Raw genomic sequence first — 12,700 nt, 5'->3', positions numbered from 1 at the left:
GATAAAAACTAAAATGATTGATAATTGTAAACATTAATGACTCAAATAATTGGTGATTATATATGTTAAAGACTAAATAACATTTTTTTTAGATTATAAATTAGGTTTAATTATGTTTTTGGTTCTTGTAAAGTTAGCACATTTTGTGATAAGTTTTTATAAAATTTTTTGTTAAAATTTAATCCTTAAAAAGTAAAAAATTAAGATTTAGTCATTTGTCGTTAACTTTTTTTAGTTAAGTATTGAAAGACGAAAACCAACTTAGAACTAACACGTGTCACGTCATTTTATTTTATAATATTTTATTATTTAAAATAAATATTTTAAAAAAAATCCTTAAGCACATTTTACATATTTGCAAAAAAAGAAAGTTTTTTTCTTCCTCCTTCGACACCTCTTTGGCCACAGCAACCCCACCTCCCTTCACCCCAACCTCTACCTCCACCATGTCACTCTCACCCTTACTCCCTCCCCATCCCCCCCCCCCACACCCTCACTCAACATTCACTCTCACCTACAACCTTCATTCTTACCAATAGACCCAAACTCACTCCCAACCTCATCATGCAAATACCTCTTCGCACTTTATAATCCCTTCACTCTCAAGGGCACAACCTGTTGGTGGAGTTTGAAACTCAACACACATTGATACCTTACCTATTTCCAATAACAAAGTAAAATTTGATCAAAATTTTATTCAATCATAAAGTAGATATTTGTAACTATCTTTAGAGAACTTAATAAAATATAACACAATCATAAAATACATATTTGAAATGGGTGGGATGAGGGAGAGGGGAAAGGAGAAGGGGAAGGGGTTGGGGTTGGGTGGGGTAAAGGGAAAAGGGTGAAGTGTAGATTGGGGTTGGGGCTGGGTGGTGTAAAGGGAAGGGGGTGCAGGTGCAGGTGTTGCAGGTGGGGTGAGGGGGTTGCGGGTGTTGGGTTAATGTATACAATTCATGAAAAATCTGTATCAAAATGCACACAAAAAAGGATGTAGCATAAAGTGAGTTTTGTCCAAACTATCCAAACTTTCTCATAGTACTAACTTTATATACAAAAGAAGGCCATGCTAAATGCTTTGAAGCAGCCCACTAAAGTAGAATTGTTGCTAAATGAGATAAGAACGAGGATGTGGGATGGGAAGAAATGGAAGGAGTGAAGGTTGGAGTTAGAGAAAAAGATGAGATCAGAGCGAGTGTGAGGTGGACAACGGAGAAGGTGATGTGGAGAAGATGAATCTTTCTGCAAATATGATAAATATGTTTAGAAACTTTTTTATAAATATCTATTTTAATTGATAAAATATTATAAAATAAATAATATGATATATTACGTGACAATGTTGAACAAATTTTCTATCTGTCAATTCAATATTTAACAGAGAAGAGTTGATGACATGAACAAAATTTTAACTTCTTGACTTTTTAAGTACTAAATCCTAACAAAAACTTTTATAAGAAATTATCTGTACTAATTTTATGAGGACTAAAAACATAATTAAGTCTATAAATTATTTTGATGAATTCTTGAAATTATAAGAACTAAAATAAATGACAATTGCATATGCTGAAAACTAAAATAATGCTTTATTTAGTTTAAAAACTATTTTGACAAATTCTAAAAATAATAGAGACCAAATTAATAATTTATTCAATAATTGATAATTCTATACATTGAATCAAAAATGACTGATAATTGTACAAGTTAAAGACTAAAATAACATTCTTTAAATTATGTATTATTTTAATAAATTTTTGAAATTATAGAAACTAAAATGATTAATAATTGAATACGTTAAAAATTAAAATGACGTTTTACTAAGATTATTTTGATGACTTTTAAAAAAATACACATCAAATTGATGGTTTACTCATAAAAAAGATTGAAGCTTTTCTGACGCCCTTACACTCCACATTCTCTCTTCTTTCCTGCCAGTTTTCAAACAGACCCAACATCAACACTCTCATTCCTCCCCAAAACGAAACAGAACCAACAACGAAGAACCTGCTGACTCTGTTTTATAGCCTTCAAAACCACCTTTGGATGATGATTTCTGGTATCTGTTCCCCTACCACAAGCCGCCCACCCCATCGCATTAACCAATTTCGAAGCCTTTCACCCACGTCAAGAACATAGGCCATAGTCGAAGGCCGAAGAGAATTTGTTTGAAAATATTAGTTTTTTAAAAATAATAAAAAAAATACGGGATAATGCAATTATTTAAATTTATTTAATTAATGATATGAGAGGAATAGGAAAGTGTGTAATTTCTTTGTTTTTATTTCCTCGCCATCATTAGCTCGGGTACGTTTTCAGATATTCAAACTTCACACATCAATTGTAAATAAATAAATAAACAAATCACCTTTTTTTCATTTCAAAAAATAATTATTTAAAAATGTGATAGAAGATAATTTAAGTAAAGCAAAACAGTAAGAATATATTTATCATTAATTTAAATCAAATTATTTAAGTTCATTTCATTTCAAATTTAAATACATCTTCATCTTACCCAATCGAGAGTTGCATCACTAGGATGGCCATATATATAAAGTCTAAAAGCACCAAAAAGAATATTAAATTGATAAAAAAAATGTGAATTTCCTATCACTTAACAAATGTATAGCTGTATCAACAGCCTTCTTTAGCAACGGGATCACCACTAGTTTATAGAAGTATTACAATCTGCCATATCTTATTTCAAGCGCTAACGAAAAAAAAAAACTCCATCCATCTTGGACAAAAATAGTCGCTTAGCAGATTACTACGATACGTTTGTTCATGAAACACAACTGATGAAACACTACAGAAACACTCAGATTGGAAAGGAGAATTCTAATAATAGATCATGCACGTTCAGCAACACCAAGTGTCAAATTTCTTCAGTGGTATAAAATGCTTGGAGAAACAAGCATAAAGAATGTATTGTAAATGTGCTCTGTGAAAAGTATAAGGTGAAACAAATACTTTGCTCACAGAATCCATAGGAAACTATGCGGTATTATTTCAACTCAGACTAAAACCCTTCACCTTACTAGCTAGATTCCAGTGAAAGGCCCAATATACTATGCACATTACTCAGAATGCCGGAAAATTGTAATTGATCAAGTAAGAGATCTGTTTGCCACACAGTAGTAGCACGTAAAATTTTTATTCTCCTCTCCTACCATCACTCGGCAATCAAGTTGGTGTTGATGGTATAGTTGGTGTATCAGTTGGTTGCATCATCAGTATCTGGAACCAGATCATGGTCTGCAGAAGTCGATCCTTTACTTACAGGGAGATAAGACCATGCTATTGCAGCTGTACCACCAAGTACAATGGCAGTAGTAATAGAGCCCCAAATCCATCTCTGCCTCCTACTCCTTCTCTGTCTCTCCCGCCGTGCCATCTCTAAACAACATAGCAAATAACAAATGAAACAGATGAAGCAAGCCAAAAATACAAGGGGATACATTTAATCTGAAAACAAGGTTCCCATGCAAAAGCATGCATTTCCCCAGTTGCTGGTAAATAAGCCACTGTGCTTGCATGTTCTAGTGCAAACATTTATGCATGGGAAGGCATGAATGGTAAACCACCACCCCCCCCCCCCCCAATTTAGGAAGTAAATAACCATTTACGCACACCAAATATGTAGAAGTTATAGAAATATGGAAAGCTGAATCCCTAGGAAAATAAAACAGAAATTAAGGCTTAAAAGAAAATTTAGCAATGTAAAGCACTAGTAATAGTAATACATGTTGAATTTGGACTTAAAGCTAACTCAACCCCAAAAGATAGTTCATAAGATGAGGATTGTTTTAGCTTTTATAAGCTCTTATTTAGCCATATCTATAGTATTATAGTAGATGTGGGACTTCAACGCATGTCATACATCATTTGTAGCATTACGGCACATTGGGAAATTGTTTTACAAGGTTTATTTGAATTTATAAAAGTGGCTTATGACCTTTTCTTTAACATATTTCAATAAGCTTAATTGAAAAACTAATCAAATAAGTGTTTTTCTTTTTGCTTTTTTCAGTTACTTCACAGTAAAGCTTACAAATAAGCTCTTATTAAATAAGTGCTTAGTTAAGTTGTTTACTCAAAACACACCCTAAGTAGAAATCTAGCAAAACAAAACACTAAAGATTAGTGACTGTAGTTATATGGCTGTCATTTGATCTACTATTGTAATGCCACTGCACACAAGCCTAGGCTATGAGCTCATAGTGTATTATCACAAATATTCAACTGGTCTTCATTTTACAATAATAATAATCGTTTTTATTTCTTTTCTTTTTCCTCCAGTAATTCTCTTGTTTTGGAGGGTTGGGGTATACACTGTACAGCGATCCCATAATGGATTTTAAGCCACCAAACAGCTCAGCATCTTACTTCTTGTTTACATTATCAAACATATGGCCCCACATATGGACATTCAATTTTGATACCCAATCAATAAAGCTATCATACCATATTCACAATCAATGATAAAAAGCAGATACTGTGCCAAGACCCAGAGTTTATTCAACTCTTTGCCGAACAAAAATATTGTCTCATTTTAAATGGAAAGTGGGAAATGTGTTATGAAGAAAAATAAAATGACAAATCAAACCAATACTAACTAGTAGCAACACATATTTATCAAACATTAAGACATAGATATACAGATAAAGGTCTAAGAAGGATAAATGCGATGATATCAATACAATTGCAGGCCAAAATATGACATAAATCTCACCTACTGCTTCCTGGTTCCTCTGAGACATTTCCCTGTTCATGGTCTCATAACAGTGAAGACGTTCCAATAGTCGAGCAATCTCAAAATTCTTTGATTCTAATTGAGCTTCCATCTCTGTCTCCACTTCTGCCCTGGCAGTTCCTCTCCCAATGCTGTTTGATATGAACCTAGCAATGCAAACTTGCTGACATATATCTTCAACAGGATCAGAAATCTGCTGCCCACTCTCAGCAATATCAATAAGATCGGCAGGCAAAACAATCCCCAAAAGATATAATCCTTGCCTAATTCTCTCCCACTGGCTTTGCATGCTGGTAAGGGATTCTTCAACTTGCTTCCGCTTCTCTATCTCCATCAATAGACTTAACCTTATTTCACACAATTCAGCTTCGACATCACATTGAGAATTTTGAGTCCCACCTTCAGAAGAGAGTTCTACAGGAAAAAAGGAGCCAAGTAAGAAAATCTATGATGTGAAATATTTCCAAGACATCTACCAATCCTCTCTTTGCCATGTCCAAAAAAAACATGAAATATGCGCTAAAACTGATAAATCAATGGAGAATCAGGATATTCCTTTTATCACTGCAGTAATCCCCAAGTGCAATGGCATTAAGAAAACGTTAGCAAAATTAAAATAATAAATGAAATGCAAAATGGTTCCTACGCATTGTACCCAATTTCAAACTCTATAGGGGAGTGCATCCTATGGTGTAATTGTCTACATGCATACCCTCAACTGCAAAGAAATAGTCAGCAATGAACCTAGATCAATTTACCTTCCCAAGCATCAAAAAACTCCCCACCAGGAGCACTGAGTTTCACAGCACGTTCTGTACCTGTATTATCCTCACCATCTGTGTAACTTGCTAAACTCATTGAATCATGCGGATCAAAAAAGTCTTCACTCTCACCATCTCTTTCCAAATTCAATGCCACTACTTTATCCACGTGTGATCCATTAGAAATGCTACTAATTTCACTTTCCCTATGTCCGAACCCAAGGTCACCACCATTGCTACTGTGGTTGGTATCATGTCCGCTATTCTCCTGCTCCTCCTTAACAGGTTCAATGTTTGTATAGGAGGCCTGGAGATCACCAGCTGAACTGGGAACCACATCATCATTATTGCTTTTACTATTAGCATTTTCATCTTCAAGACCCTTCTGCTTGTCCTGCACATTGACCTCAGAGAAACTCTTCTGTAGGCGGGGTCCACGGCGTTTGTGATTGATGATGTAAGGTGAAGGAGGAAATGAAGAGGGTGAATCCGGAAGTGGCGTCACCTCAGGAGTGGCATAGAGTGCTGGCTTTAACTGAGGACGAGGAGGAGGGGCCTTCTTTTTTGGGGTTGGTTCACTACTTCTCCTCTCAAGCTTCCTTGGGACAGGCATCGAAGCCGGAACAGATCTATGAGGTGCAGGCTTGGAAGCTCCAGGCTCTATCAACCTATCAAAGGCTATGGCAGAAAAGGTCGGCATGGCTGTATAAAATCATATCAAAATTATACATATATGTTAAAACTTGAACGATCACATGAATGAAAACCAGGTCAAGCTAATTGAAAGCAGTTTCCAATCATGCATATCACCAATCTAAATCTAAACAGATAGAAATTAACAATCGATAGGACAAATACATAAAGAGAAGAAAATTCAGCAGGCAAAAAAAATCAAACAATCGCAAAAATCCCTAACCTAATATAAGCCCAACCTTATCTCATTTCTAGTAAACATGGAAAAGATTCACCAAATCGAAATTATATCTTCCATTCGCATAAGAAAAGAAGAAACGAAACCAAACTGCTTTACACAAGTAATAATTATATTACAAAAAAAAAAAAAAAAAAAAAAAACTCACAAGGAATGAAAGATTTAGCCGAAACCTAAAATGGAATGGAATCGAAATCGCTAAAGCGAAATTGAAATTGGCATGACAATTTCTTCCTACGAAATCAGGAATCAGAAAGGAAAACAAAGGAGAAAAATGAGAAAGGTTAAAATTAAAAGAAGGAGAAGAAGAAGAAGCAAACCTTGCGTGATGAAGAAGAAGAAGAAGAAGAAGCGGGAGGGATAGGGTGAAGAGAAAAGGACTAAGTGGTGAGAAAGAAGGAGGCAGCGCCTGCAAAGAGAGGCGTGCGAGGCTGCATATTTTTTGGAAGTATGTTTATTTCTCTATAATGTTGTCTGTTAGCGACACACTTCCCACACCTGTGGAATCAATTTCATCCTTCTACACACCTTCCACCTTTTTCCCTACCCTCCCCTCCCCTCCCCTCCCCTGTTCCTCTTTTCACTCTTCCACTTTTTTTTCTTTTTTTTTTTTACTCCTTCTGAGATCCATTTTCTATTCTTAGTTAAAATTTATTTATTTATTGCGCCACGAGGACGAACTTCTCGTGGATGGGCCTGGCCCATTCCATTCGGGATGCGTGCGTCATGCAATAAATAGAATAATATTTTGGAGAAGCATATTATTGACTTTTAGACAAGTATGAATACCTCTTTTGAATTGGTTTTTTTATTTTATGAGGATCAAAATATACAAATTAGGTGCCTTCCGAAATAAACAACAATCATAGGGGAGAGGTGGCACAGTTGCAGGTGCTCTTCTTTTTTCTTTAAGGCAAGTCTTGCTTTGATTTTTTCCTTCAATTGGTCCAACAACACGTTGCAATAACTTGTCGTCGTTTGCAATTTGAATATCATTATCGTTAAGTCAATAAAGTGCCGTTTGAACTTTAACTTGTGCATTGTTCATAAACTACTTAGTTGACCTTTCATTTTGTTCTTTACTTTGTTTATACTAATTCAAGTAACTGTGCAATGTAAAAGTATTTTATTTAATATATATATATATATATATAATTTGATTATTAAAAAAATTATATTTTTATAAATATTTATATATAATAAAATTATTTTAAAATAATATTTTATTATATAGTATAAAAACATTTTAATTATATGTCAATAATCAATGTATAATAATAATTATAAATTTAAGAGATAAGTTTTTTAAAAGTAATGATACCTTTCTCAATCATTTATAACATATCAGAATGAAAAGATATTTTAATATGATAATTTTAGGATTTTTATGTGTTGTTTATGAAAGAAAAAAAAACATTTGATAATCAATTTTTATTAAATTTTTAGAATTATATTTATCTTGAATTTTGCATCTTTTGAGTGAAATTTCTTTCAATCCTTCAGTATGTATTACTTATCTTTTAAAGCAAAATACCTGACATATACAGTTATATTTTTTAAAAATTAAATAAAAAAACTACAAAGAGAGTAAACACTATATCCAACAACTTCATGATGCTACTACAGACTAGCCCAAGGGTTTACGGGCCTAAAAAATTACATTAGATTTAGAGGACTTGCGAAGAGTGAATTTTTATGCTTCTTTTCTTCTTACACTTTATAAATCTGGACTAAACTTTCTACTGGAAATTTTGCAAAATAAAAAAAAAATGATAGTTATAAAATTAGTTGATTTAATTAGTTTGGATTATAGTTTTATAAGAAAAGTCAAAATACAACTATACAAGAAAAAGAAAACACCAGTGATTAAATAAGATGATAATAGGAAGAATAAAAGTAAGAATAAAAAAGAAATACAAACGTAGAATTTAACATTTTCTATGAATAAGAAAAAGTATTGATGCAAATGCTTTGTTTATATATATATCAACAAATGTAACCTTTGAAATCCTAATATGATTTCAAAGTTTCCTCTTCATGTTAAAATATTATTTATTGCAAAAAATCATAACACGTTGAAATCCTATTTAGAGGCATTACAAGTGGACAAGCATTGATAATTGTTAATAATGTTTCTGTTGGATTCATTTTATTTTTTTTGGGGGTTTTCTTAGCCATTTTACTTTGATTTTTGTTGATTCGTATTCATTGAAGGGCATAAAAATTACAAAGGGTATTTTGTCCTTGCATTGAGACTACATCAGACTTAGATGAAACATTTCACTTGCATTTGGGTATACGATATGATAGAAATGGCATATTTTAAGCCAAAGTTAACACTATAGATTCACTACCTCATTTTCCCGTAACATTTTGAGACATGAACATATTCTGTTCATAATTTCAACAAAAACTTTTAAAGGTGAAAAAAAAAAAACAAAGTCACATATTCTTACAACTTTGTGTCATTTAAAAAAAATTGAAATTAATCATTCTTCTATATTTTGAAATTTAATCAATATTTTATTTATTAAATGTCTCAATTTAAACTAATTAATTTTATTGTCAAATTCCTTTCAAACTTAAAAATAAGTTTGAATATAAGCAATGGGTCTAACCAAAATGTGATTGAATAGTGAAGGGGACAAGTGTAACATAATGAATCATATTCTTAATTGACCAAAATAACGATGGTGGCTGACCAGTAAACAAATTAATAATGTTGTTGATGACATTTTTTGGGAGTGACGGCGAAGGCCTTGAGAAACTTATACTCCCTGGGTAATAGCCGGTCATGAGTTCAGAAAATTAAACATGGTCAACAGATTGAATAGTGATTATTATTATTATTATTATTTTGTTAATCTTAGTCTTGAAGTTTAGTTTAAGTATAAAAAAATAATAATTTCTTAAAAAAATACGTTTATTTTAATAAAGTTATAAAAGTGTAATAATGTTATATATATTTTTTCTAATAAAATGTTATCATTATTAATTGTTTACACTCTTAAAAATTTAAATTTTTAAGACTAATATTATTTTTCTTTTTATTATTATTATTAACACAGTTTTATAAATATACAAGTATTTTCAATATAACTTTAAGAGTCTTATTTATTAATATTCTTAGAGCATTAATTAATAATTAAAAATAATAAATTTTTTAAAAATATTTGTAAATCTAAGAGTGAAGAAAGTTTGATGTTTAGAGACATTCATCTACTCAATAAAACTTTCGTAATAAAACTCTGTTGGAGGCTTATAAGCTCCTCTAATGATCTTTAGTCCCAAATAATTTGTAATAAATATAAATTTGTCTTAAAAAAATCTTCTGAAATTTACAACAACCAATATTTTTTGTCTTTATAGAAATGTATGGTGGCTGTTTAGGATTATTTTTACCTAGGACTAAACTAGATTTTGGAAAATGGTATCACTATTAGGTTTTGATAAGACAACTGTGATTCATGATTTTTAAAAATTATCTATTTTTGCTTTTCATCCCATTAATGGGAATAATTTGGAGGATCCTATGGGCCTCTACTCCCATCATGGTAGTTGAAATTGGTAGAAAACAAGACAAATTTCCTCTAACACTAATTCAATTGCTCTAATTGATTCATCTATACTCTAGCAATTAGGATCAAGTTTTTAAGAAATTTATTAATAATGGTCTTTTTTTCAATCAATTTAGCTTATAATCTACTCTCTAATGTAAATTAGAATAAGAATAGCAATAATTAGATATTTAATTTAATTTGTGATTGGAAGGTCCTCCTAGGTTTAATGTTTTTCTATAGAAAGTTGCTTCCAATAGACTTTTAACTAATGAAGGAGAAATTTAATCTTAAAATGACTAATTTTCCTTATGTGCTAGATGTAATGAGGTCCCGAAATTTGTGATTCATGTCCTTAAGAACTGTTGGTGAGTTAACCAAATTTGAAATAAGCTCCTTTTCCTTGATAAATGGTTCTCTTTCTTTAGCATGAGTTTATCTAATTGGCTTCTCTTTAATTTGTTTGTCCATAACTTTCCTGTGCATCTTTTTTGGCACTCTCTATTTGCTATTGTTACTTATAACCTGTTAAAAAAAAAAAAAAGAATTGTATTATCTTCTAAAGTTTTCCTTTAAGTAATGATGTCGTGTTAAATATGATCGTTTGAGTTTGATTATCTGCATTCTTATGACAAGAGTAATTTGAAAAATGATGATGTTTTGTTGAAACTCTTATGTCAAATCAATTGACACATTTCTTAGAGAAGTAGTTTAAACTTTAACATTGATGGTTTTGTCCTTCAGACTTTGACAACAACTAGCTGTGAGGGTTTGATTTATAATCACAAAGGTGATTTCATAGTTAATTATTACTGTTCCTTTCATTTTTGCTCTCTACTTGCAATAGAGCTTTAGAGAATTGCTTGGAGTATTAAACTGGTCATCTCTAGAAATATCCATTTAATTTGGATTGAGTTTAATTATAAAAAAAGTTATCTCTTTAGTTATTTTTAAATATAAAAAATAATCATCATCCATTATATCTTGTTATTAAAGAAATTATGAATCTTTTTAGAAATATTTAATTTGTTAAATTTAGTCACATTTTTAGATAAGCTCACCAGTGTGCTAATTATATTATTATATTAGGTGATAGAGTTATAATACTTTTTTGTTATTTTTACAAAGCTTCCTCTTCTTCTTTTTTATTTTTTTATCTAGTTTGTTTTGTGTTTAGGATTTGTAAGTCCCGTCAAATAGCAAAAAAAATGATAAATTTTTATTAAATATTATGTTAAATTACATTAAAATTATAAAATAAAAATAAATTTATTATATTTTTTTAACAAAATGTTTTCACTTTAACTTTCTCAATCAATACTTTTAGAACACTGGTTAGTATTTGTCAATTTTAATTGTAAATCTACGCCTATAATTAGTTACACCTAACGATATCAAATAGGATTTTATTATTTGAGTAACTTTTTTAACCCTTATATTATATATTTACATTTTCTTTTACATTTGTTTATATTTTTTCCTCTTTCCATATTACATTACATTTTTTAACCCTTATTACATTAAATATAAAAAAAAAGTGGAGACACCATACATTTTTTCCTTTTACACTGGTTAAAAATTGTTGTTCATTCAACATTTCAGTATTAAATATGCTGTAATTGATCCGAAATAGAATAAAAAGGTTGAAGCTGTTATTTTTTTAAAAAAAATTCATTAACAAATACTACTATTATCGGCCAAGCAGATTTAACGTTGCTTAGATAAATCTCTAGGAACTTAATTAATAAAATTGTTTTATTCCACCATGTTTGCAATCGATTCAAATGAATTATTAATAATAACATAAGTACACATTACTCTACATTGATAATTCTCAAAGTGATTTCACATGAGAATAAAATTCACAATTCTTACAGGAAAAACTAACATGTTTTCTGTATTCAAACGCGAACCAGTCTACCTAGCAATATATCATTTGTAATAGATCACAGGTTTATTGGAATTCAAATCCCACATGCCTCCTTCCTTGAGATACTCAAGATACCTTGCAAATTCAGGCCTAGCTGTTGTTTTCTTTTTCCTACGAAGATCTAAGAAGCTGAGTAGTGGATGACTCTTCTTGTCATTATTACCCTTCTTCGTGGGGTTTCTTTGTAGATTAATCTCCACAAAGGTTGAGCCTAGGCCCATTTTTCTTGAAGAGTTGAATGCACGAGAAGGCAAACTTGTGCTCCTCTTGAACCCCTCATTCAAAAGCGCAGTGGTAGCAGATTCTTTACCTAATCTTTCATACCGCGCAGGGCCTCTTCTAGTACTCATGGATCTAAACATGGTTAATTCTTGTGTGAAAGACAAGATTTTGTTGATGTACTCACAGTGTCGGGAGGTGAGAGCAAAAGGCTTGGTGGGAATTGCAGTTTTGAGATTGCTAACTTGAAGAAGCAAAACATAATGAATGGCTTTATATATGCATCTGAAGTCAAGTTTGGTTAGCTAATAGTTTGGTCCTTCACGTTTTTCTATTCATTAATTTAACATGTTTTGAATGTTTTCTACAGTTCTGTGATTTGAAAGCAGCATTTGTCGTGCAATTTATGTTGACTTTTCTGCCGTCCTTGCTATTATATCCAAAAATATTTCCAGTTTTGTGCTATTATCCACTACCAGGAAAGTGCAAAAAATATTTCTCTCTTCTCCCTTTGAAGATGACATTTTTTGTTTTTTTGTTTTTTTTCGG

The 12,700-nt window shown here is 31.4% G+C and overlaps 2 protein-coding genes across 4 annotated transcripts; both read right to left on the bottom strand.

Annotated features, from left to right (window-relative positions):
* Positions 1-2,465: 2,465 nt before the first annotated feature.
* Positions 2,466-7,073, bottom strand: LOC113858308. 3 transcript variants are annotated; one of them, XM_027490880.1, is made up of 4 exons: positions 6,766-7,073; positions 5,512-6,216; positions 4,733-5,167; positions 2,466-3,396 (listed from the first exon to the last, which is right to left on the bottom strand). In XM_027490880.1, exons 2-4 carry the CDS (start codon positions 6,212-6,214, stop codon positions 3,215-3,217), a joined length of 1,320 nt encoding a protein of 439 aa, XP_027346681.1. In that variant the 5' UTR covers positions 6,215-6,216; positions 6,766-7,073; the 3' UTR covers positions 2,466-3,214. The 3 variants fall into 3 exon arrangements, with proteins under 3 accessions (XP_027346681.1, XP_027346683.1, XP_027346682.1); XM_027490882.1 differs by having other exon boundaries at positions 2,591-3,396; positions 5,572-6,216; positions 6,766-6,986; XM_027490881.1 differs by lacking the exon at positions 6,766-7,073 and having other exon boundaries at positions 2,861-3,396; positions 5,512-6,561.
* A 4,861-nt stretch (positions 7,074-11,934) lies between these two features.
* LOC113859293 lies at positions 11,935-12,318 on the bottom strand. Its single transcript, XM_027492101.1, has one exon. The coding sequence runs from the start codon at positions 12,292-12,294 to the stop codon at positions 11,935-11,937; it is 360 nt and encodes a 119-aa protein (XP_027347902.1). The 5' UTR covers positions 12,295-12,318.
* Between the last annotated feature and the right edge of the window lie 382 nt (positions 12,319-12,700).

This window comes from Abrus precatorius, unplaced genomic scaffold (genome assembly GCF_003935025.1).
Source record: "Abrus precatorius isolate BTA unplaced genomic scaffold, Abrus_2018 Scaffold2, whole genome shotgun sequence".
In the NCBI taxonomy this organism is placed as follows: domain Eukaryota; kingdom Viridiplantae; phylum Streptophyta; class Magnoliopsida; order Fabales; family Fabaceae; genus Abrus; species Abrus precatorius.
This window is presented reverse-complemented; position numbering and strand designations above follow the sequence as displayed.